General features: G+C 36.4%; 1 protein-coding gene across 2 annotated transcripts; it reads right to left on the reverse strand.

Annotated features, from left to right (window-relative positions):
• Positions 1-270: 270 nt before the first annotated feature.
• On the reverse strand, positions 271-15,463 carry LOC131232674 (UPF0496 protein 4-like). Of its 2 annotated transcripts, XR_009164904.1 has the most exons (3): positions 15,302-15,463; positions 11,211-12,389; positions 271-618 (listed from the first exon to the last, which is right to left on the reverse strand). XR_009164904.1 is itself a non-coding variant. In XM_058229074.1 (2 exons), exon 2 carries the CDS (start codon positions 12,377-12,379, stop codon positions 11,324-11,326), a length of 1,056 nt encoding a protein of 351 aa, XP_058085057.1. In that variant the 5' UTR covers positions 12,380-12,389; positions 15,302-15,463; the 3' UTR covers positions 11,135-11,323. The 2 variants fall into 2 exon arrangements, 1 of the variants encoding a protein (XP_058085057.1); XM_058229074.1 differs by lacking the exon at positions 271-618 and having other exon boundaries at positions 11,135-12,389.
• Positions 15,464-27,709: the final 12,246 nt, after the last annotated feature.

The raw sequence follows: 27,709 nt of genomic DNA on the forward strand, positions 1-27,709 counted from the left end.
AGGTTAACCCAACCGAAGTTGCACGCTTATAGTGCACACTTCAGTCAACTGTATGAAAACACCCGTTGTAGAAGCATTCCTCTATAACAATATGTGAGACAGAAAAACTTGCATCTTAATGAAAGAAAATGTCTCACCAAAGAATATAAGCTACTGGTGGCAAGACTTTTATCCATCTTAATGAAAGAAAATGTCTCACCAAAGAATATAAGCTACAGGTGGCAAGACTTTTATCCATCTTAATGAAAGAAAATGTCTCACCAAAGAATATAAGCTACAGGTGGCAAGACTTTTATCCATGAAAAGAAGAGGGACGGAAGCAATTCTAGAATCGGAAAATGCCAATCAGTCCAGACATACATGCACAACTGTTAGAGCAGTAAATGAGAAGAATGAGCCCATTATCAATATAACAAGAAATGCTAAGAAATTACGTGCGAATAGGGTTTCCTCCACAGCACACGTGCCAACATGAGATACATGTAAGAGATCCTAGCTACTCATCAGGTGGGAGTCAAGCTTGAACAAGCCCCAGGCAGCAGCCACAATGATCAGGTGGACCACCCAGGTATTGGAAGACCAACAACAGTCCATGCTCAATGCCCATGTTGTTTGGAGCTGCGGCAGCAAAATCCAAATTCGAATCACACAAATGATAGATAAATGCAAACAAACCAATCATATAACACACGAATTTACGTGGAAAATTTCTTGTGGGAAATCATAACACAAAGTGACAATCTACTACGAAAGCAAATTACAAGAGATAAATCGACTTAACCCTAGCTCTCCTCAGAACAATTCCTCGTTCACTTACGATTTTCCTTAATCTCGCATTACTACCCGTATGTATAGCTTTACACCTGGAATAGGAAACAAATCATACTATTTTGCAAAATTGTTGGCGTCGTCGATCTAACCATCGATCGATCAAGCATATATGTTCGATCAATTGAACATGCTCAAAAATGTCCAGAGAGTTCATTTGATTTTTTCCAATTTTCTCGATCAATCGAAATTACCAAAAATTGTCTAGCGAGCAAACTCATATATTTAGGGTATTGTTGATCGATTGAACCTGACAGTCGATCGATCGAAATTCCCTGTTCTAGTATATATTTGAGACACCAATTTCAACAATCTCCACCGTAGCTTTAATCTTCATGCTTCATTGCTTCAAACTGCTATCACCATCTCTAATCATCTCCATTATAGTATCAATACCATCATCTTTTCGTGCACACTCCGTTTTCATTACACATTTGTCAATCCCAGAAAAGTATAATAGAATCTGAACTTATATACAGGAACCACCTTCATAAGCATATTCGTTGGATTCACACTCATGTGGATCTTCTCAAGAGTAACACCGCCTTCCTTAAACACCTATTGGATAAAATTATGACGAACATTAATATATTTGGTTCTATAATGGTAAACTGAGTTTTTCGTCAAATTGATAGTGCTTTCGTTGTCACAATTTACAGGCACATCCTCCTGCCAAAGACCGAACTCATTCATTGTTGAGGGTCAAATATTGTATATTACACCTCAATTATCATATAGTTTTATGAACATGATAATGCTTAACTTCCTATTTTAATCATGTTTTTTGTTGCAAGGTGAATTTAGGAGCTTGGACTTAAAACTGTGTTAAAAGCCTATATTTAACGGTCAGAAATCACCAAGGTAAGGAACGGACCCCAGGGGACCAAGATTGAAGAATTTACATGCCAGATATCCGAGAAAATCAAGCAATTCATGCTAAAGAGGCCTGAAAATCATCTAGAATGCAAGATCAAAAGGTTCCCGTTATTCGTTCGGCTCGAAACTTTATATCTGGCCTACTTTATATTTGGCCTGAAAACCATAAATTAACCATACACGTCGAAGTTCAACCATTGGATCCTTATAGAAGTGGCCCAACGGACATATCAGCCCACAATTCATTGATTTGGGGCCCACCTGATACTTGAATATGCTTCAATTTTGGTCTCAACCCCCTAAATGGGGTGTTAGAACAGATAGACGGAGTGGATTTCTCATGAACATCACAATGGACCCCACATGTGCATTGCATGTGCACGTGCACCGGCCATACACCAGTACGTTCAAGGTCGGTCAGCGCATGCTGACCGACTAGTTTCCTCAAAATTCCAAAATTCAAACAGCGGATGCACCGCGAACCGCCGTTTTTTGCTAGTGGGCCCAACCTATCAGTCCATTGGATGATCTGGACCGTTCATTCACTCTAAAGAGGGGGCATGACCCACGCCATGGTGGCCTTTTGCCTCATGCACCAGTATACACGTGAATCGCCAGAAAACACAAGATGGACGGTGAGTTGATTTGATATAGTGGGTCGCACCAAAACTCGACCAAAACCACTCCTTTCCGACTGAAATTTCGTTAAGAATCCAATGAACGGGGTGGATTTCACTAAAAACATCACTATGGGGCCCACTGAACACGTCAACGCAACCTGCGTAAGGTTTACGCACGTCTGTGAAATTTGGTCATTGTGGGCCATTCTATGATCTGATTGTATTTGGTTTGTCGATCCGAACCGTCCACAAGCTCCAGAGGGTGGCCACGACCACCATCATTGAGTCAAAACGTTTAGTTCAGTACTCTGTCCTGCGAGATCCATCCAAACGCAAGTCATCTGCGTTTTTGTTACACACAAGGGTTGTTGCTACATTTGTTCTTACGCAAACTTCCGGCTGACTTACACACAGCCAATCAACCCTCCTTATGCTTATAAAAGAGAGAATGGAGATAGAGAAAAGGGCATCTTGGGCAACCATGAAGGCACCTTGGGAGCTTGGACATGGGAAGAGCGAGAGAGAGAGAGAGAGAGAGAGAGAGAGAGAGAGAGAGAGGGTGGATGGCCATCAGCGTGGAGTTTTCCTTTTCCTTTTCTTCTTTAATTTTTTTCTTCCCTTTGATGTTTTAAGAGACTTTAGTTGATCATGTCTATGGTTGGCTGAACCTCTTAACTAGGGCTAATAGGTGAAGCTTGTAGTGTAATTAGGATAGTTGCTTTGCTTTGATTCATGTTTATTGAACTCTCCTGGATTCTAGTTTGATTATGAAAAAATATTTTTAGTTTTTAATGGTTTGTTGTGACACAAATTACAATAGATCTGTGATTACTTTGAATATTTTATTCCTGAATTGAGAATGTGAAATTAGATAGTCCTGTTGTTCACCATCATCCCATGGGCATAGTAGGGTGACGGAATCACTCCTAACTTTCACAATTCTCTTATGATTGGCTGTGAGATTGGTAAATTGTTGTTGTTTGTCATTGTCTCCTAGGCATAGTTAGATGACGGAATCACTTCCAAATCTTCACAACTCTTATTTGTTGATAATTAGATCCATGAGAAGTTCAAAGATCTGATAAATCTCTTCTTACCAATTGGATAGGATAAGACTCTGATTCTAGTTATGTCCTTCAATCAAGGCAATGTAGTTTCCCAATTGCTACAAGTGAATCCTTGGCACCTTAGTTTCTCACATTTGAATTTTACAAGTTTTTAGTTAAATAATTTATCATTCTTCTCTTACATTCACTTGATTTAGATTACATCTTCGCCTAGTTCTAGTTACTCCCAGATTACGTGCAAGGTTCAGTCCCTGTGGATTCGACCTCAGTCTTACCGAGATTATTACTACTTCGAAACCCTATACTTGGGGTGCGAACATTCATCATTCATCTCAACCAAACACCTTCTTTGAATGCATCTGTCACTACCATATACTCACCTTTGACGTTTACAATTTTTTAGTTAAATAATTCACCATTCTTCTCTTACATTCACTTGATTTAGATTACATCTTCACCTAGTTCTAGTTCTAGTTACTCTCAGATTACGTACAAGGTTCAGTCTCTGTGGATTTGGTGATTATTACTACTTCGCAACCCTATACTTGGGGTGTGAACATTCATCATTCATCTCAACCAAACACCTTCTTTGAATGCATCTGTCACTACCATATACTCAGCTTCAGTTGTAGAAAAAGCAACCACAAATTAACCTTCAACATCTAACTGATTGCTTCACCTGCTAATACAAACAAATAACTGGAAGTCAACCTTCTAATGTCCATATTTCTTGCGTAATTAAAATCTATATAGCCTATAAGTTTCTCCCATGATTTTTCAAATGTCAAAACGTAGTCCTTCGTACCTCGTAAATACTGAAGTAATCATTTCACTGCTTCTAAATGTTGCTTGTCAACGTTTAACATATATTTGCTCACAACACCAACTGCATATGAAATATCCAGTCTCATAAATACCATGACATACATTAAAGTGCCAAATTGATTCGAGTAGGGGACACGAAACATAAACTGTTTTTCTTTATATATATAGTAGGACATTGATTTGAAGAAAGCTGAAAGTGAACAGCGTGAGGTGTGCTAACTGGTTTAGCCTTGTCTAAAAGTGTCCTCGTTTGTCAATTAACGTGAGTGTTGAGTCGATAAATCAAGTAGGCCCCATATGAAGATTGTTCAAGACATTGCCTCAACCGAATGTTTGTTCAGAGCTCATCACAGGTAAACTTAGACTCATATCTCAAATCCCAAAACACTTAGGTAAACAAAAACCTTAAAAACTTAGAACAACATAGGTGTTAATAGTCTGAAAACATGGTTTCAAAATGGAAAATTCTTTAAGTTTTCAGCTAAGTTCGATATCATCTATTCTTGATCGATACAATCAAACATTCATTCTTGATATATCGAACTGGTATCGATAACATCGAATTGAGTCATCTTTATGTCCAGCAACCACAAAGTATTTTGGACAAAATATTCAATAAATCGAAAGTACCATCGAAAACATCGAATTTCAAATATCGATGATATCGAAGACCAGTCGATGATATCGAAAAGTCTCAGAGCTCTATCCAGCAAAGGCTTAGTAAATATTCCTGATATTGCTCGAGGAATCGAAGGAAAATCGATACCATCAAAATTCAAATCTCAATTATATCGATACAGTATTGATAACATCGAAATGGGACAAGTTGTATCCAGCAAGTTTTTGAAAGAAAATTATCTAAATATTCGAGGAATCGAAACCCAAATCGATATCATCGAAATTCAAATCACGATGATATCGATATAAACTCGATGCGATCGAATAAGAACAAAACTGTTCCAGCAAACTTGAAAACGAAAATCTTCTGTGAATAATTGAAGAATCAATACTGGCTCGATATTATCGTAATTCAAAACTCGATGAAATTGATATGGGTTCGATATCATCGAATTGAGTCAAAAAATGTCCAGCAAGCTTTCTTAAATTATTCATAAAAAAAGATCAATAAATCGAAACCACTGTCGATGATATCGGAATTCAAAATTCAATATCATCAACGCATGTTCGATGCCATCGATCTTCAGTAAAAAAGTTCCGGGTATGTGCTTTAGATGAGTTCGCATCATCGAACCCTGGCTCGATGGAATCGAAAGTACACGTTCAATGACATCGAGTCAAGACCGATGAGATCGAACTCAGTCAAACTTGACATATTTATTATCGTTGGGACTTTTTGCCTATATATAGGAAGCTTGCTCTTGGTTGTTATAGTGAGAAAAATAGAGAGAGCCTTGAGAGAGTCTTACATACTATTTACCCGAAACTCTTTTTCTCATGAAAGTTCATCCTTCAATCCACCTTCATCATTGATATTAAATAGAGTAGATTGAGGAATGAACTTTCCCATTCAAGGATCATCCAACTACTACCTTAATGGCAAATCATTGAACTGGGATACCTTGAATATTTGAATGCTTGGAATCTCTCTAAAATAGGAAAACATTTAATAGAGTAGGATTCCAACATAACCTTGACCCAACCCGTCGCCTTTATTGGAACATCATTAAGTGTTGCGGATCAACGGAGCTGAAGAATCTTCATCAACAAGGAGAAGATCTTCATCAACGTTCCTAATGGGACTCATCTACTTATCTATAAGTCATTAGAGTCTAGAGATCCTATTGATCATTCCTTTTGTAGGATTGGGTCATAAGTAATTCTCACCCCTTTCAAGCCCTCATAGGAGGCCTCTGACGGGAGAGTACGTGCGGGTGCTTTGTGTTGACCCTTACTCTTGTATAGGGCATAAACTTAGGTCATTGACCTGTGTCGTCTAAAAGTTAAGATCCTTGTGTGGATCATTGACCTGTGCGATCTAAAAGGTAGGTTTCTTGTGTGGATCCTTTGCTCTTGTGTAGGGCATAAAACCTAGGTATTTTGTGTTGACCTTTACTCTTGTGTAGGGCATAAACTTGTGCCTCTGTGTAGGCATGTTAGGTACCTTGTGTAGGTCCTAAAGTCAGCCTTGTGTAAGTTGTACTGGTTTAAGGTAAACCTTATTTGAAACCTCCGTTAGTGAAATCTGGTACATTCAAAGGTTGAGTGCGTCCGCTGGGAGTGAAGTAGGCATATAGTCGAACCACTATAAAATGACTGTGTTTGAGATTGTTATTTGCATATTTTCTTATTGTGTTTACTTTGATGATCACATGATGCATGATTATTTAGAACTGATAAGCATCATATCTCACACACAGTCACTCAGTGCATCCATCATAGACTAAATTTATATACTGTTTAGATATTGAATAGTCTTGTAATTGGATCCTCTATTTGGCTTGGAAGCCATTAGAGTTAAGTTGAAGATATCTTGATAAATTGTTATATTAGATCAAGATAATGGTAATAGGATTTTAAATTATCATAAAACTTTATAAAGTCCTATTCAACCCCTCTAGGACCTTTGACCTATTCCTACTTCTACTAAAGCGGTTATTACCGTAATTTCATTGTCCATCCCAAACTTGATTAGAACATTTTCAAGATACTTTGCCTGAGACAACCGTAGCCTGCTCCTCTCCCTATCAATGTATATATCAATGTCGAGAATTCTCTTTGCAGCCCCTAGATCTTTTATGTCGAATGTCCTTGATAATTGAGCATTCAATATGTTGATCTCAGACATGTTATGACTAACAATAAGCGTATCATTAACATACAATACTAGTATAATAAATTCCTTATCACTTAGTGATATGAAGTAGACACAATGATCAAATTTACTTATAATAAACCGTCGACTCACCATAAAGGAATCAAACCTTTTGTACCAATGACTAGGTGACTATTTCAGGCCGTATAATGGCCTCCTCAACCTGCAAACCTTATTCTCTGACCTTTATACCTCGAACCCCTCTAATTGCTTTAGGTAAATATGTTCTTCCAATTTTCCATATGGGAAAGCAGTCTTTACATCCATTTGTTCCAATTCTACATTGTATTGGGCAACCAACACCAACACAAATCTGATAGATACCTACTTGAACATAGGTGTAAAAATCTCGCTGGAGTCGATATCCTCCTTCTGCACATAACCATTTGCTACCAATCTGGCTTTGTATCTATCATGTTTCTTCCGATAAATTCACTTACATCTGATCTCTTTACGCCTAACAAGCAACATCAGCTCTCATATTTCATTCTTATACAAAGATGCATCGCATCCTGAATTGTCGTTAGCATCCGTGCCTTCTAATGCTTCCTAGAAGGTAGACGAATACCCCTCATCCGTAATGAGAGCGAATGCAACATTTAAGTCATCTTTATATCTCGCTGGTAATCCGCGATCTCTCGATGAATTTTTCTTCACAGGTGGCTGCTCCATCTACTCATGTACCTTTTCCTACAGCTTGGCTTCTACCTGCACATAATCACCATATCTGACAAAAATACACTTCTTCGCCCTTTGGTCTAACTTATCTCTCTTAAAAAATAGTATATGAGAGTAAGCATCACAACTAAATACTCGCATCCTTTAGTGGTATATATCATAATCGCTCCACATTTCTTCTGAAATTTTACAATTTATGGCCATAGACAGGAACCGATATACAAAGTAACAAGTCATATTGATAACACACCCAGATCCATAGCTCAACTAGCAGACTGAGTGCAGATATCTCGTTTCAACACTTGAGGTCTTGGTATCGATCCCTAGTAGGGGTGGCTAACACGGAGTGTGTGTACTAACAAGCTAACCCAAAAAAGTTTTTTTTTTTTTTTTTAAAAGTCATATTGACAACCTCAGTCCATAAATCATTGGCCAAAGCAACATTACTCAACATACTTTGGGCTCTCTCTAGGAAAGTCTGGTTCAGTTTTGTCACTACATTCTGCTCTGATGTATGCTTTACTGTATTGTGTCTCACGATCCCCTTATCTTTGCAAAACTGATTGAATTCCCTATATGTGAATTCTTCACCATTATCTGTCCTTAGTATTTTCAATTTCTGTCATGTCTACTTTTGCACCATCACCTTTCATATCTTGAAGGTTGCAAAAACATTGTATTGATGCTTCATGAAGTAAATCTAAACTTTTTTAAAGTAATCATCTATGAATATGACAAAAAATGATGACCCCCTTTAAAAACAACAGGTGATATCCCTCATACATCCGAATGCATATAATCAAGCACACATTTACTTATATGCTTTCCAAATTTAATAGACAATCATGATTGTTTACCATATATGTAATGTTCACATAAATTAAAATCAACACTTTTAAATACAGGAATCAAACAACGATCAGAAAGTACATTCATACCGCGCTCGCCCATGTGACCTAAACGTGCATGCCACAAATGTGCTTGTAGGCTATGTTACATACACTACAGCTCCACCCAATACGGTATTCCTGATCAACTTATAAAAGTTATCACTTCAATATACTTTCATAATAATGAGTGCCCCATTTGAAACATTTAGGACAATCAAACCCAGTGAACTTGCACCCAGGAGCCTCGAGAGCCCCTAGATATATTAGATTCTTCTTAAGATCAATAAAGTGCCTTACATATATTATGATACGTTCAATCCTATCAAATATCTTAATGTATACCGATCTAATACCAACAACCTTATAGGTAAAGTCATTGTCCATAAACACCATGCCACCATCATACTCGTTGTATGTAGTGAAACAACTCCTATGAGGGTACATGTGATACAATGCCTCCGTATCCAAAATTCATTCGTTACTGAGATATCCGAATTTGTATATGGTTAGTACATCACAATCACCTACTTTCTCACTGGATTCTATTACGTTGGCCTCCCTCGGTGAATCATCTGATTTATTTCCCTTTTAAGCTTTGGAGTTCCGACAATCAAGGCTTCTCCTATACTCTAACTTTCCACAATTCCAGCACTTCATCTTCCCTTTGCCCTTCGACTTGGACATAAATCAAGGCTTCTCCTTCTCTTGCTCAAACTGTCCATCCCAGACAAAAGTGTGTCAATAGAAGATCTTTCACCACCATTTTTTAAAAATTTCTCAACTCCTTTGATTAAAGGACTGAGATAACGGTCTTGACGTTCAAGATATTCCTACCATGGTACGAAGTATCCACCAAATATTCGTAAGATTCCGGAAAAAACGTCAACAGGATTAGAGCTTTATTTTCCTCATTCATCTTTACCTCCACACTCGTTGCAAAATAATTGATTGAACGTGATAATATGTTCATTAAGATCCAACCTTTCTACTATCTTCATATTATATATTTGTTTCTTCATATGTGGACAATTACTGAAAGATTTCGTTATGTACAAACTTTCTAACTTCATTCAAAGCCCTACAGTGGTCGTCTAATCAATGACATTATATATGACATCGTCGAACAAGCATAATTGAATCGAAGTAACTGCCTTTTAAGAAAGATTTTGTCATGTACAAACTTTCTAACTTCATTCAAAGCCCTACAATGGTCGTATAATCAATGACATTATATATGACATCGTCGGACAATCATAATAGAATCGAAGTAACTGCCCTCTAATCAAGTCCTTTCAACTCTTCGTCATTAATAGTCGCATGACGCTTCGTTATACTGCGAAGTGCTTGCTGCAATCCTTTCTGAACTAGGAAGTCTCTTATCTTCACCTTCCATAATTCAAAGTTATTTTTCCCGGTGAACTATATCATATTACTTGACATTCGATCCCTTCATCGCCATGTCTCATATTAAAACTTGAATCTCAACGTACATCTCGGATATCACTTGTTGAGACTTGCGGAAGCAAATCTCAAATTCGAATCACATAAACGATAGATAAAGATAAACAAAGCAATCACTAAGAACACATGAATTTACGTATAATAATCTCAAAAAACAATCTTTGTGAAATAAAAATAAAAATTCACAGCACAGCGATAATCTACTATAAAAATGATTTACAAGAGATAGAATTGACTTACAAAAGCAAAAAATCAATCTCGAAACCTAACTCTCTTTTAGAACAAGTCCTCGTTCACTTGAGATTTTCCTTAATCCAGCATTACACCCATATATATAGTGTTACACTCGAAATAGGAAACAAATTGCACAATTTTACAAAACCGCGTGCCTCGTCGATCAAACCATCGATCAAGTCAATTGAGCCTCCATGTCCGATCTATCAAATATGATCAAAAGTATCCAAAGAATTAATTTGATTTTTCTAAATTTTTCGGATTGATCGATTGAAACTACCAAAAACTATATAGCGAGCAAACTGATATATTCAAGTATTATTGATCAAACTGATATATTTGAGAAACTGATACATTCGATGATATTGAACCAGATGGTCGATTGATCAAAATCCCCAATGGAGACCAATTTCAACACTTCTAGCCACCTGATGGGCGGAATGCCTTGGTATTGAGGCCAGCAAACATTCATAATGGCATCACCTGATGAACGGCTCAGACCACGCACCTACGCCACATTGGTGTCCATGCGTACCACTGAAAAAACTCTCAATCCTATTCATGAGAAATGTCGTTCAGTATTTCATGAATATCGTTCAGCATTTCTCGCTCTTGAAACTTTACCTCAGCAACAATCCAAGGAAGACGATAGCATGCCAAATAGCCTATCATCGCAGAAAAAAACTTCACTGCACATGCAGAAAACTTAGCATGAACTTCGGGATAGAGTATGCAGAAAACCCAGAAAATGCAACTCTCTCCTTTATCAAACAAAAAAGCAAAAACCACCTCAAGCATCACAAATTAGAAGAACAAACAAACTGCACAATGCCCTTAAAATTTTCAATAAAAATACATATAACACAAATATATTAAGTACAATACAAAGATCACACACCTTACAATATCCTGAGGTTGTCCCGTGTCGAGGCACAATCCTGCGGAGCAAATCATTAACACTAACCAACAGACCAACCAGAAAACAGGAGTACAATAGCAACTTGGAAGGAATCATGTTACAACCTGCTCTTGACCATTGTTCTCTTGGGGCAGGTCAGCTATTCTTAGATTACAAAGCAAAGCATCACGGCCTGTCAGAACAGTCTGGAAGAAACTCTCCACTTGCTTTGATAGGGAATCTAGCCCTTGCACAAGCCTCTCCATGCTCTCCTGCAAACTTGAAATGGATTTCTTCAAATTTTCAGATTCCTCATGTCTAATAAAATCAGTCATGGAATACAGCTTCTGCACACCTCCATGGACTGCTTCTACCTCTTTGAGTACCGTAACTGTTCCGTTCGAGAACAGCCCCCTAATCTCTCTATTTACACTCACTTGTAAATCATTGAAGGCTTCAGACCACAAGAACTTGTCAGAAATATTCAAGTTGATCAGTGGTTCCATAGACCCTGAGAAAGCTGCTGTGAAAACACTACAAATGAATACAGTCTGGACCTTCACACCATGCATAGCTCTCATCAGAACCTTTCCTTTGGCTGAGTTCTTGAACTTGGCCAAATGAAGAGATCTGATCAATCCATGTAAGACTGTGGTACAGTTCTCTAGCTTTGAATTCTTGGAATTGATTTGTTGCATCCAATCATGAAGAGAAGACCTAGCTCGCACGAGCTGTTCCATCGATGGGAAACCACTCGAGCTGTCCAAAATGTGTAGCACATATTGGAGCAAAAGGTGGCCTTGGTTCAGTCGAGAGATCTCGGAACTAAATGCAATGCAAATGTCAAGCAACTTCACGCTGTTGTCCAAGTATGTGTCCATCCATTTCTCATCCCAGTCAGATATTGGAAATTGAAGTTCTGTAATTAAGGTCTTGATGGCCATGTGTGTTTCACATAGAGAGTCCATTGCCAACCTCATCCATGATAGGCTGAGCACTTCAGAATTATCCTTTGGCTTGAGCTTTTTCAGCCTATCCGCCAGGGTTTGCTCAAAGGAATTCAACAGAGCAAGAAGCTTCGGGGACAAATCAGACCCTTTTGGAAGGATCATACGGAAAGGGTTTCCAAAAGGGAAAAAGGGTCGTTGCCCATCATGTGGACGACTCATTTTGGCAGAGCTGTTCAGATATCCAAAAAATATTCACTTAGTACAATAGTAATATGAAAATAAGTAAAAAAGAAAGCAATCGTATTGAATGATCAAACAACTAATCTTGAATGAATGATCATAAGTTTCCCACTCGTTAGATGAGCTGGCTGGTAGAGACCGCGTAGTGTGTGTGAGTCATCTAGGGGTTCCAGGGTCAATCCCTGGTAGTAAAGAATAATCATCAGAAGTAACTCTAAGGGGTTGTTTATCGTTTCAAAAAGAAAAATCCAAGGGGTTGTTTGGATCCACAAGAAGCTCACTTAAGACAGACATCGATGCTGAGGAAATAAATCCCAGGCATGGTATTAAGGGACCGCTTGTTAGCAACAAAAGCTTTGTCCCTAGCAAATCTATCCTACTAGTCCATGCGAAACTCCCATAAAATAGGGAGTACTTGTCCAAAACTTTTGGAGGTCTTTGCTTGTTCCTACAAAAAAATTTAAAAAAATAAAAAAATAAAAATGACTAGCTAGTCCATATTATGGTACACAGTATACCATTCTCTTGCAGTACATATGTGCCACCATCTGTATTCAAGCATAGCAAATATGCCACATTCAACCTCTTGTGCTCTCCAAGCAACCCACGTGCCACCATACTCTTCAAGCACCCCACATGTGCCATGTGCCACCATACTCTTCAAGCACCCCACATGCACCACATCACAAGTGTCAATGTAGATTTTCACACACCAAAAAATAAATTACACATGCCCAATTTTCAATGTGCACATGCACTACAAGTGCCAAATAACTCTTTCGTATTCTAGGTGCTTGACAAATAGCATGAGCATAACTAATCCAAGACAGCATGACTCTATCAAACAATACCTGGATGATCTTTGACCTAGAAAGGTCATCCAGGACAACTTTTACTGTTGCAAAACAGATGTTGAAAATTTGCATTTAGATGACACCTCCTGAGAGTCCCTTCCTAAATAGTGTACTGCAGGTTTTCCAGATCATAGATTGTGAGGTGAGCTATTGGACGTAACAAAATGGCTCTTGCATGAGATTTGGGCCCTGTAATAAGCGGGTCCTCGAATGTGAGAATCTCTCCTAAAACCCAGGCCATGGACTGTAGATTTGCATGTGCTGGTACAGTTGTAACGTGGATGCAGAGTAGAGAGCACTTTTGTGGAAGCACTTAACTATGGACAGCTGGATTCCAAACTCCAGCTTGGACAACACAATTTTCAAATTTATGGACAGCCTGTCGAAAGGGAAGCCCTTGTCCATGTACTTGCACAGCCAAATGCAAAACAACACTCCCTTGGAAATAGCCCTAAACATATACATTTTCACTATGCTTGTTTCAAAACGGATCATTCTTGGCCCACCAAAATCGAGTAATAAACAGCATCCATGAATAAAAAAGGAGTGAGAAAAAAATCTAAGCTTGAAAAACTTGTGGAGAGGATGGCACAGTTTGTTGCCAATGGCCCACAGATGTATACAGCAACTCCCCACAGTACACATGGCTGTGTGGTCAGCAGGTCGTATTAGTCCATCTAGTGCGTCCTACTGTAGATGGCCCATGGAAGGAAAAAAAAAAAAAAAAACAATTCACCAATCCTTCAGCCCTAGCTGTTCAATTTGTGCCCTTCAAATGGAAATAAAAGAAGAATACTGATTAACAGACTACATTCAAAAGCATATTTCAATTGACAGGGGAGCTAGGAACAATTAATCTATGAAGTCCTCCAACTGTAGGCCATCAACATGGGCCACGCCTAATGTATATTCTGGATTCATCAATGAACAACCACATGTTCGGAAGTGAGAAGTGAGTAAAAAACTGACTGTTGAAACCAAGGTATTCCATAACGGTTCCCTTTATGATACGGGCTGTAACGGCAGTTAAGGCCCTCATGACAGCTGTTACGATCTCTTTTTTATTTTATTTTATATATATATATATATATATATATATATTACAGTGGTAAAGGACAATTACGATGGCAGTAATGGCCATTATGGGTCATTTTTTTTGTTACAACCCCATAACATGTAACAGTTGCCACCGTTACCTCTACGTGACAGCCTTTGCACACACCATGGCTGAAACCCCTTTATTTCTGAGCCACTTGACTAAATAATCCGTGAATCCTATAGAAAACACACCCGACGGACTTCCCAAAAATGCAATCCACACCCAACACAGAGTTGTATCATTCTATATAAAAAGTTGAAGGTAGTATGCTCGTTTATCTAGCGTGATTTCTGTTTATTTGTTAAGAAAGGAGAAACCTTTTTTTAAATAAATAAATTAAAAAAAAAAAGGAGAAACCTTCGTATTCCACCAAATGATTTCAATTTCCTTCTAGGATCCATTCACAATTTCCATCATGACCGCGGAAATTTGACAAACCCCCAACATTCCCTGTAAAACAGGGTTATGTTTAACGGCTCGTTTTGCTTGATTTCCTTTCAAATCAACTGTAAGTTAAAACAGTTTCAGGGTCAAATAGCGATTTCCACCCAAACCAACAATTTGGGGCGACGCCAAACGCTGAGCGAAATGGCTATTTATACCAACATGTTCGCTAAAAGACCCTCATCAAATCGGATTCGGTGAACATCCAAACGCAGATCTAAAAAGAAACCCACAATTCTCAGAAACGATCAAAACATTAACTAAAATTACACTGTTCCCTCCCAAAGAATCAGATCGATTCTAGTTCCTCGCCTTATATCTAACCTGAATTACGTAATTCTTTCGCCCGATCTAAGATCAAATATCAAGATACAACAAAAATCTATCGATATCAAAGATGAAAAGGTTACATCTGAATGAAACCCTAACCCTTTTTGGTTTGTCTTTCAAACCCTATCATTCAAAAGATTTTTTTTTTCTACGCTAGAAACGCGGATTTCATACCTGGATTCGTATTCGCAGCAGAAATTTCGAAGAAATTGGTAGACGCGGAATTCGCTTTTATTTTTTTCGATTCTAGAAAGCGCAGCAGATGAGATGAAACCCTAATCTCACAGATGAAGGTTCTCCGAAACGCGGAATTGGCCGTTTTAAAGGACTGATAGGTGTGGATAGGTACAGATGGTGATGAAATTACATACCTACCCTTGTCTTTCGCAAAATTGAAATGGAGGTAACGTTAAATGATCCGGTGCACTCGAGAGCACTTGCAAGCTATAGTTCTGCTAGTTTCATTGGCATGTAAATGCAAAAACGTCGTAAAACCTACCACGCCTCCCGTTAGCTAGAGTATATATGATTTAATGAAAAATAAGAGAAGACATTAGAGAAGCCGTTTAAGGCCGAGGCCCCTCCGATGCCTAAGTCAGGGTAGGTCCACAGAAGGAGTAGAAGAATGGAGATTGTTCTATGTCTTTTACTATAGGCGAAATCCTTATTTATAACCTTTTGGGGGCGGTGGCGTATATGGCAATGCCTCTTTATGATGTATGTGTATTGCAGAAGAGATCTTTCGAATAGTCGTGGTTATCTCCTCGATATCCACGACGAAGATCTTGGGAAGATCGTATCTCAATATATTCTAAGTATATTTGTATTCCGACATGATGGATGATATCTGAGGCCGAGGTTGGTACTGAAGGATGAGGTCTGTATCCGAGGTCGAGGTTGGTACCTGAGGTTGAGGTTGGTACCTGAGGCCAAGGTTGGTACCTGAGGTATGTAAGGTTGGGGTCATCTTTTGATGTCGACAAACAAGGTGGACCTCCAAGTTCATTGGTACTTGAGGTCGGCACTTGAGTTACCTAAAGTCGAGGTCATCTTTTGAGGTCGGCAAACAAGACCGACTTCCAAAGTCATTGGTCGGCACCAAAGGTCAGGGTAATTTTTCGACCCTCAAGCAATCCATAGTCTTTGAGTTTGGCTGCTCAGATCATCTATCTCATATATTTGTTTCAGCCTCATTTTACCCATAACAACATCCCCCTACTTCCGAGCTCTATATTTTATAAGTTTGAGAAGTAACTTTTGAACTAATGTATGAGAAGGTCAGCTCGTTCCATATATGCTCCTCGATTCTGTTTCCTTTATATGTGGTGGTCATGCATGGTAGAATCAATAAGTTGACCGTCAAATAGTAGACGTTGTAGTAGGCCGAGCACTAAGGACTTTCTCCCTTACATTGAGGGAAGTCCTCTTGGTTGATCGTATAGCTCAGATAGTTGAAATTTAAAAGAAATTCTCCTCCCCTGACCTAGGGAGGTTCTTTCATAGTAGAGTTCACAGTTGAGGACTTTTTTTTTCCTTGCACTAGAGGAGGCCCTCGTAGTCAATCGCGTAGCTTAAATCATGGAGAAAGAGGTTTTCTTCCCAATCTAGGGAAGCTCTTCTATAGTAAAATCCATGGTAAAGGACTTTCTTCCCTTTTACTAAGGGAAGTTCTCGTAGTCAGTCACATAGTTCACATAGTTGAGAAACCATTTAAAAGAAATTCTCTTCCCCTGATCTGGGAAAGTTCTTTTATTGTAGAACACACAAGCATGGTAGATAATAAAATAAAAGTAGTGTCCCAAACACCTTTTTTCCTTTGAAAAGGGAGATCGCCCTTGTTGAGTAGGTCGGTCAATCGACGCGCTCCTGGTTAAATGATTTTTGGAGTCCTTATAAGTAATAGATCTTCAAGTGTTCAGCATTCCATGAATGAGGTAAGAGGCCCCCATGTCTTGTATTCGATACGTTCATCAGTTCTTGATGTCGAGGTCAGTGTTGGCCAATGAGCCTTATTACCAAGCTTAGTCGACTGGTTTAACTTGGTCATTAGGTTTCCTTACTCAACTCAGCTTCCTCTTACTTCGGATTGGTGTTCAAGGGAGTGTACCGATGGAAGCGATTTTTCAGATGTCGGTTGGTGTGTTGGCCTCGATCTTTGTTGTTTTCTTTTTTTTTCTTTTGACATTAGAGGCAGAGGGTTCCCCTTCTTCCCTTCGTTTTCTATCCTTAGCTGAGTACGTTATTTATTCCTCCAGTAGCTTTTCATGAACTAAAGAACTCTTCAACATTAGAATATTTTTTAACTCGGTTAAGTAGGTCAGTGAGGGTAGTCGGGGGGTTCTTACCAATAGAGAAAAGGAACTTTCCTTATTTAACAATGGCTACTGTAAATGCTATAATGTATAAAGCACACTCTTGTTTGTCAAATTTCAATGAAACAAAATAGCTTATGATATGGTTCACACAATGTGAATCAAGATGGAAAGTTCAAGAAATAACTTCAAGTGATCAAGATGTAAAGTTCATGACATGACTTTAAGACATGATTTTACTAAGTTCAAGACCTTCCTGAAGTTCAAGTCAAGAAGTAGATCAAGACGAAAAGTTTACCTTCAAGATAAGTTCTACTTCAAATCTAGTAAAAGATCAAGTTCCATCTTCGAGTCATACTGGAGATTCAACTAGAAGATCAAACTCGAAAAAGTTTAAACTACTTCATGTCAGTCGTTTCAGGTATAATTGACCCTAGAAAGACCTTAAGCTTAGGTCCTTTCAAAACATAATCATATATGGATTTTTATGCTTAATATAAACTAATATTCGACTAATCTAGGCTTAAGTTCGACTAGTCTAAGCGGTGCCTTGACCAGTCTAAGAAAATCTTCGATCAATCTAAGTTTAAATTCCAAAAAATGGATTTTTCTGTTGCTTCCTCGATTAATCGAGCAAACTACTCGACCAGTCGAAGAGGGACCTTTGACCAGTCGAAGGTTGCTCGACTTGAAGTCCAGCAACTATATTTTGGCACCCTCGACCAGTCGAAGCCTATGCTTGACCAGTCGAACAAGGCCCCTGACCAGTTGAGCAGGGCCTTCAACCAGTCAAAGAACCGTTTTATATGATCGCGCTCAAAATTTGAAAATTTGTTTAATCTTAGACGAATCGAATGAGACCTTAGACGAGTTGAAGCAACAACCTTTCTATTTATAAATAAATGTCTTCTCTCAATCCGAAATTACTCATCCAAGTTAATAAAAGCCATCACTAAGAGAGAGAGAGAGAGAGAGAGAGAGAGAGAGAAGTCCCGACTATCTTAAAGTTATTGCATGGTATTTTAATATTTTGTTTAAATAGCCTTTTGTTTTAATTCATTGATTTCTTTTCATAAATCTTATTCTTTAAGGAGAGTAATTGCTCTTCTTTGGGATCTTGAGGAATTTAAACAAATAGCCTTTGGTTTGAATTAATTTAAAATCAATCTAGAACCTAGAACCCTTGTTTATGTAACTGGACATTCAACATTCTACTTCAAGAGAAGTGGTTCTACAGGCTACATCAAGATATACATTTTTAAGGAGAAGATAAGTACATTTCTATTCTTTGTATTTTGATTTCTTTGAGATAGGTAGAAAATCTCATGTGTTGGTTTTGACTGAGGTAACCAGAAAATCTCAGTGTGGGATTTTTGTTTGTAATAAACCCTTTAAAATCACAACAGTATCAGGTTTTAATGTGAATAGTGAAAGCCAAGATCACATGAGTTGTGATTATTGGGAGTGGAGTAGGTGTGGCTGTTTGAAAATAGTAGGTGTACACACCGAACCACTATAACTCTTGGTGTTGTGGTGAATGTTTAATTTCTACATTAATATTGGTGAATGATTGTAATTTTATTTATATACTAGTGGTGAATGTTTGTAATAGATACCTTTATTATCTCGTGCTTGGTTTGAAGTCTTGATCCTTATAAATGTTCGTGAAATAAGGTTATCCTGCCTAAAACATTGTTTTTTATAAAGGTTGTTCTACGAACTAAGTTTGAATCAATTTTTTGATACTAGTGCTATTGAGATTTGTGATTTATTCTGATTTATTTATTATTTCAGTACCTTAAGTCTTTATTTGGCATAGTCATATTCACCCCCCCTTTAGGATTGTTAAGCTCACCTTTTTCAAGTGGTATCAAAGCTAAGTTGCTCATATTATTTAATTAAGTTCCTTGAGTTTAAAGATCTAGAGCTTTCATTATCTTAAATTTTGATAGCTTGTCTATTACCAGGCCACCACCTTTTAATGGCTCTAACTATGCACACTGGAAGGCCAAAATGAGAATTTTTCTAAAATCCTAAGATGAAAGCGTGTGGCAAGTCACTGTAACCAAATGGAAACTTCTTATGTCTAAAGTTCTAGGTAGTAATGGAACTAAATTTATGAAAAAAAATTCATTCTATTTTTGTACTACACTTTAGAAAAGTGAAAGCAGTGCAAATGCTAAGGCCTTAAATGCTATCACTTGTGCTCTATCACCTAATGAATTTAAGAGAATTATTTCATGTGAGCCAAACAAGCCTGGAATATTCTTGAGATGACACATGAAGGAACTTCTATAGTTAATAAATCTAAAGTTCAAATCCTTCCTACTAAATTTAAAGAAATATGTATGAAAGAAAATAAAACTTTCATGGACTTCTATATGAAACTAAATGATATAGTAAATTTCATGTGGGGTCTAAGAGATGAAATCCCGGAAAGTAAGATCTGTGCAAAAATACTGTGATCTCTTCTTAACAGATTCAATTTTAAGGTTACTGCCATTTAGGAATTAAGAGATACTGATCAAATGAAGGTTGACGAGTTAGTTGGTTCTCTTTAAACGTATGAGCTAAATTTTAAAGCTTCTAAAGGTAAGTCCATTGCTCTTAAATCATCTAAATCTATTTCAAAAGATAACTGTGTTAATTCTGATATTGAAGATACAGAAGATAATATGAATTTACTTGCTAAGAAATTTCACAGAATTTTTAAAAACAAGAAAAGATCTAATTTTCAAAAACCATTTAACAAAAGAAAAGGAAAATCTAAATCTTGAAAATCTTTGGAAGACAATCAATATTTCAACTGCCATAAATATGGGCATTTGGCGAATAAATGTCCTAAAAGGGACAGATAAAAAAGAAAGGGCATGATAGCTACTTAAGATAAATCATCTGGCTCTAAAAGTTCTTCTAAGTCAGATGAATCAAAATAAGAAAATTCAAATGAAGAGAAAGCCCTAATGACTATAGCCAGAGTCACCTCCTTATATAGCTGTAACTTATCTGATTATGATAATCTCAGGACTTACCCTGAAAATGAAATGAGGATGATCTTCAAGACGCCTACAATGCCTTATACAGGGAAAGTTGTAAAATTGTTGTCAAACTAAAAATTCAAAGAGAAAAATATATTAAGTTAAAAGAAGAACTTGAAAATAATATTTTAGAAAAATCTCATATTTCAGATTGTTTTGAAAAAGTAAAAATAGACTTAAAATTCAAAACCTTATATTTAGAAAATCTCGGAACTAAAAATTAGAATCTAAAACTTGAAGTTTCTTCCCTTTTGAGTTCTAAGGATACTTGGAGATATATCCACGGAGACTCAAAACTGAAAAAATTATTATCATCATCCAGAAAATGTGGTGATAAATCAGGTCTTGGTTATATCAAAGATAACTCTCAGAAAAAGAAGAATTTATCTCCTATATTTATAAAAAGAGAATCCTCAAACTCTAAAGGTAAAAATTCAAGAAATTTTGGTTAAAATGATTTTAAAAATCCAAAATCTTTGCAAGTTTCTAAGATTAATTCTAATACTATCAGTTATAGAAATCAAAGATTTAATAAACCTCATTTAGCTGAAAAAATAGTAGTCTTACTTAAAGAGCGTCTTAAATCTAACTTAAATGGAATCGGAGTTAATAGACAGTAGAGTAATTCCAACTCCCAAAAATGGAGAAAATCCAATGAAACTCCTAAACCAAGAACCATATTAAAATGGGTTCCAAAGGTTACATGTCTTATTGCCCACACAACCTTCAAAGCCACCAACCATTCAAAATGGTACCTGGATAGTGGATGTTCAAGCCATATGACAGGTGACAAAATAATATTCACCAACTTCAGAGAAGTAAACGAAGGATCAGTGACTTTCGGTGATGGAAGCAACTGCAGAATCATAGGCCAAGGTACTGTTCAACTCTCTAATCTCCCTTTGTTTGAGAATGTACTATATGTTGAAAGTTTAAAACATAACTTCCTAAATATATCTCAAATCTACGATAATAAACATATCATAAAATTTACAAATCATGGATGTGAGATATCAAATGAGAAGGGAAGTATGATATTAAATGATCGTAGGACTTCTAAGAATTGCTACATTATTAATGATTCATGCTCTTCTAATTTTTCATGTTACATAGTCCAAACAGATGAAATAGAACTATGGCATAAACGTCTTGGACATGTCAACTTTAGAGATATTTATATCTTGAGCAAGAGAGATCATATTCGTGGCTTACCCAAATTAAAAAAGGTAGGAAAGATTTGTGGCGCATGTCAGATTGGCAAGCAAATCAGGAGTAGTCACAAGAAAGTGAACTCGTTAGCCACATCTAAACAATCTTGAACTATTCCATATAGATTTGGTAGAACCAACGAGAATAGAGAGTAAAGGTAAAAAGAAGTGTTTTTTATTTAATGTAAATGATTTTACTAGATATACTTGGGTAGCCTTCTTAAGAGAAAAATCTAAAACTCTTGATGAAGTTAGAAGAATTCTAAAACGAATTCAGAATGAAAAAGAAGTACACGTGATCAAGATCAGAAGTAATCATGGTACTGAGTTTGAAAATACCAGTTTTGAGAAGTATTGTACAAACCATGGTATATCACATGAGTTCTCAGCTCCCAAAATACCTCAACAGAATGAGGTTGTTGAAAGAAATAATAGAGTATTACAGGAAATGGCCAATGTAATGTTAAATAGCATGAATTCACCGAAAAACTTATGAGTTAAAGCTATTAATACTATTTGCTATATTATAAATCATGTGTATGTTAGAAAAGCAAAAGATAAAACAACATATGAGCTATGGTTTAATAAGAAGCCAACTGTTAAATATTTTCAAGCTTTTAGAAGTAAATGTTACATTTTATGTGACCGAAAAAATTTGGAAAGGTTCGAAGCAAAGAGTGATGAGGGAATATTCTTGGGTTATAATTTGAATAGTCGAGCATATCATGTTCTTAATAAAAGAACAGGAGTGATTTAGGAATCTATTAACATTGTAATTGATGATCACATGATCACACCCACACCAAGTCAAGATGATAATGAAGTCAAAATTATCAACAAACCTGACTCTTCATCTAATATAGATATTACTGAGTTAAGATCAGTCAAAGATCATTCAACTAATTAGATATTAAGTAACCCTCGCACTAGTGTTTAGACAAAAAACAGTTAGAAAACATCTGTAATTACATCTGCTTCACTTCCCAAATTGAACCGGCAAATGTAAATGAAGCACTTGCCGATGAAAATTAGATATTGGCTATGCAATAAGAGTTAAATCAATTCGTTAAAAATGATGTTAGGTATTTGGTTCCCAAACCTTCAGATAAACATATAATTGGAACCAAATGGATTTTTAAGAACAAATCTAATTAAATGAAAAATATTATTAGAAACAAGGCTCGACTGGTTGTATAAGGCTACACTAAGATAGAAATAATTAACTACGATGAAACCTTTGCACAGTTACATGCCTTGAATCCATTAGATTATTTATTTCAATTACTTGCATTAAAAAATTTAAGATATATTAAATGGATGTTAAAAGTGTGTTTTTAAATGATGATTTATATAAAGAGATATATTTTGCACAACCTAAGGGTTTTGAGAACCCTAAACTCTCAAATCATGTATATCATCTTAAAAAGGCACTTTATGGATTAAAATAAGCTCCCAGGGCATGGTACGAAAAGTTGACAAATTTTTTACTTAGTCACAACTTTATCATGAGAAGCGTTGATAAAACTTTAGGTGTCAAAAGATATAATGAACATATATTGATTGTACAGATCTACGTTGATGATATTATTTACAGATCTACATGCTCTAACTTGTTTATTAAGTTTGCAAAACTGATGAAATCTAAGTTTGAAATGAGTATGGTCAGAGAATTAAATTACTTTCTTGGATTACAAGTAAAACAACAGAAAGATGGAATATTTATCTCTCAAACCAATTATGCTTTGAATTCAATAAAAAAGTTTAGGATTGAGAATGGAAAAAAGTTTGATACTACAACTTTCAAACTTTCTAATGATGGAACAGGTAAAAGTATATATTCTCGTTTATATCGAAGCATGATTGGTAGTCTTCTATGCTTAACTGCTAGTAGACCTGATATTGCTTTTAGCATTGAAATATGTGCTAGAGATCAGTCTGACCCTAAGGAATTATATCTAATTGCTGTTAAACGAATAATTCGATATGTCGAAAGTACAGGTAATTTCGGTCTATGGTATGCGCATTATACGAATGTACAACTTGCCGGATATACTGATGCTGACTAGGCAGGAAACATTGATGATAGAAAATCTACTAGTGGTAGATATTTTTACATAGGGAATTGTTTAGTTTTATGGCTTAGCAAGAAACAAAATTCTTTATCTCTCTCAACTGCTGAAGCATAATATATTGCAGCTGGCAATGCTAGTACCCAGTTGATTTGGATGAAAAGGATGTTAGCTGCTAATGGGATTATGCAAGATACAATGATATTATTTGTGATAACTCAAGTGCTATTAATATTTCAAAAAATCTCATTCAACATTCTCGTACAAAACATATCGACATTCAATATCATTACATTTGAGAATTAGTTGAGGACAATAGTATTTCATTATAATACATTCAGACTGAGAAACAGCTTGTGAACATTATGACCAAATCGCTTGACAGGAATAGATATTCCAAATCAAAACATGATATTGGTCTATGTACTTTTAATTAATTAATTAAATCATATTGTTTATGCATTTTTTATTTGTATGTTTATTATTTTAAAAAAATGTAAAATATATAAATTTCAAATTTTAAAAAATATATATATATGAAATTTTTTAGCTGAATGACTGGTCGAGGACCATACTCGACTGGTTGAAGTGCGCGGGTGGGCCTCTTAAAAGAGAAAAAATTCCTTTCTCTTCCTCATTTCACCCTTCTTTCTCGACTAGCCTTTGCTCAACTCACCGAACCCATCTCCACAGAGTCTTTGTAAGTGATCTATTTTTGATTTCTTTTTAGATTTGGGTTCCTTATTGCTAGTTATTCTTCATTTTGTGATTGATTTGAGATTTGCATCATTTCCATAGAGGGTTTTTGTGCAAAAATCTGATTTAAGCTAAACTCATCTTTAATATCTTCTTTTGCAAACTCCACATGGAGCATCGGTCTAAGAGGAAGGCTACACGCAAGGGCCCTAGCGGCTCTTCCTCCCAGACGATTCCAGTTAGGGTGAGAACCCTGAGAGCTCCCGAAGAAGATTCAGAGCATGTAAGGGATCTCCGCTCTAGAGATATTATTATAAAAAGAACTGTGAATATTGATCACATTGCTCCATTCAAACTCATGCCTATTCTGTCTGCCATTGGTTAGAAAAATATTCTGGGGCGGAACAGCATACCGCTCCATAGCTTAAGGGATGTATGTATCAATAGGAGAGTTGTCTCTTGATAACCTTACATTCTCTATTAATTTTAGAGAATGGACAGTTCCGGTTGATAGTTACCTAATATCAGGATTGCTTGATGTGAATGTGAATGATGAAGGCATACCCATTGCTCTCCTTGCTGATAGAATGAGTGAATCTAAACGAAGGGAAATCACTCGCAAGTTATATAGATTTAATGCTGATTGGAACTCTGATAATGCCCTCCGTGCCACCCAAATGATTCCAAGATTGAGGGTCCTTCATCGTATTTTTACATCGAATGTGTATCCTCGTTAGGAGAATAAGTCTAAACTTACTCCCTTTATGGATAGTATTCTTCATGCTATTACATCTGGCATTCCTATCTATCTTCCATCATTTATAAGTTACTTGATTATTCAATTTTGTATCCATCTGGGTCATGGGTCAATTTCTTTTGCATATCTGTTGACAACTCTTATTATCCATTTCAACATTGTCATTCCATCGACTGAGGCGCCAGAGTTTGCTCTTCCTTTTAATAATACGAATATTCATAAGATGAACCTGGTGTACCTCTCCGATTAGAGAGATGAAGACGATATTGAAGAAGAAGAAGAGTCATTGCCTGAGAACACATCTATGGATGATATCTTTGCAGAATTGGAATCGGATGATGAAACTGATCCTGACTATCAACTATCTCAAGTTGATGATCGGCTTGAGTCTTTAGAAGAAAATGCTGTTGAGTTGAAGGTATCACAGGACAATCTGGTTGAAAGTCATAAGTCTTCCATGAAATATATACGAAAATACTTTCATCGCATTACTAGAGGACTTCACCAGATCGACCCATCTATACCTCCTCCATCCTCTTCTTCTGGATCCGATTATGTTGATATTATTTTATTTTATGCTTGGATTGTATAACTTTATACTATTTGTGTTGGATGATAACTCTCTCAAACTCCTATCTTAAATCCTTGTTAATAACTTTATGTTCACTCTTGATTACCATTATCTATACATTTTCCTCTTATTTGTCTACTATTTCTCCTGTGATTTATTGATTTTAATCACATGAGTATTCTTCCCTTTGTCATTTTGTGACAAAATGGTGAGAGATTTCTAATTTGATAAGTAGATTCAATGAAGTTATGCATTATATTGAATATTGATTTATTGATATATGGATGGTTGTTAGGAGTTTTGTATTAGAAATGTATTATTTGTCATAACACAGGATAATCTCACATTGAGGGAGAGTAAATTTTGCTAATTCAATAGAGCTACATCTTGTACAAACATGGAAATCAAGCTGATAGTATGGATATTGTTATGTTAAGTGTTTTATCACAAATTTGACAAAGGGAGAGATTGTAAGTGCTATAATGTATAAAGCACACTCTTATTTGTCAAATTTCGATGAGATAAAACAGCTTATAATATGGTTCACATAATGTGAATCAAGATGGAAAGTTTAAGAAGTAACTTCAAGTGATCAAGATAGAAAGTTCATGACATGACTTCAAGACATGCTTTTACTAAGTTCAAGACCTTCCTGAAGTTCAAGTCAAAAAGTAGATCAAGATGGAAAGTTCACTTTAAAGATAAGTTCTACTTCAAATCTAGTAAAAGATTAAGATCCATCTTCAAGTCCTATTGAAGATTCAACTAGAAGATCAAGCTCCAAAAAGTTCAAACTACTTCATGTCAGTCTTTTCAAGTATAATTGACCCTAGAAAGACCTTAGGCTTAGGTCCTTTCAAAACATAATCATATATGGGTTTTTATGCTTAATATAGACTAATATTCAACTAGTCTAGTCTTAAATTCGACTAGTCTAAGCTGTGGCTCGACTAGTCTAAGAAAATCTTCGATCAGTTTAAGTTTAAATTCCAAAAAATGAATTTTTTTGTTTCTTCCTCGACCGTTCGAGCAAATTGCTCGACCAGTCGAAGAGGGACCTTCGACTAGTCGAGGGTTGCTCAACCTGAAGTCCAGCAACTATATTTTAGCACCCTCGACCAGTCGAGCAAGGCTTTCAACCAGTCGAAGAACCGTTTTATTTGATCGCGCTCAAAATTTGAAATTTTGTTTAATCTTAGACGAGTCGAAGGAGACCTTACATGAGTTGAAGCAACAACATTTCTAACTATAAATAGACGTCTTCTCTTATTCCGAAATTATTCATTCAAGCTAAGAAAAGCCTTCACCAAGAGAGAGAGGAGTCTCCACCATCTTCAAGCTATTACATGGTATTTTAATATTTTGTTTAAATAGCTTTTTGTTTTAATTCATTGATCTCTTTTCATGAATCTTATTTTTTAAAGAGAGTAATTATTCTTCTTTGAGATCTTGAGGAATTTAAACAAGCAGACTTTTGGTTTAAATTAATTTAAAATCATTTTAGAACCTAGAACCCTTGTTTGTGTTACTGGACATTGAACATTTTACTTCAAACAAAGCGATTCTACAGGCTACATCAAGAACGTTTTCAATGAGAACATAAATACATTTTTATTCTTTGTATTTTGGTTTTTTTAAGATAAACAAAAAATCTCATTTGTTGGTTTTGACTGAGATAGCCAGAAAATCTCAGTGTGGGGTTTTTGCTTATGATAAGCCCTTTAAAATCACAATTGTATCAGGTTTGAAGGTGACCCTGTGAAAACCTTGTTTATAATGAAAGCCAATATTACGTGGGTTGTGATTATTGGGAGTGGAATAGGTGTGGCTGTTTGAGAACAGTTGGTGTACACACCGAACCACCATGACTCTTAGTGTTGTGGTGAATGTTTAATTTCTGCACTAGCAGTGAATGATTGTAATTTATTTTT

This window comes from Magnolia sinica, chromosome 18, assembly GCF_029962835.1.
Source record: "Magnolia sinica isolate HGM2019 chromosome 18, MsV1, whole genome shotgun sequence".
Lineage (NCBI taxonomy): Eukaryota > Viridiplantae > Streptophyta > Magnoliopsida > Magnoliales > Magnoliaceae > Magnolia > Magnolia sinica.

Coding starts and splice junctions, on each gene's coding strand:
- LOC131232674 (XM_058229074.1), bottom strand. CDS start 12,379: ATGAGTCGTCCACATGATGGGCAACGACCCTTTTTCCCTTTTGGAAAC.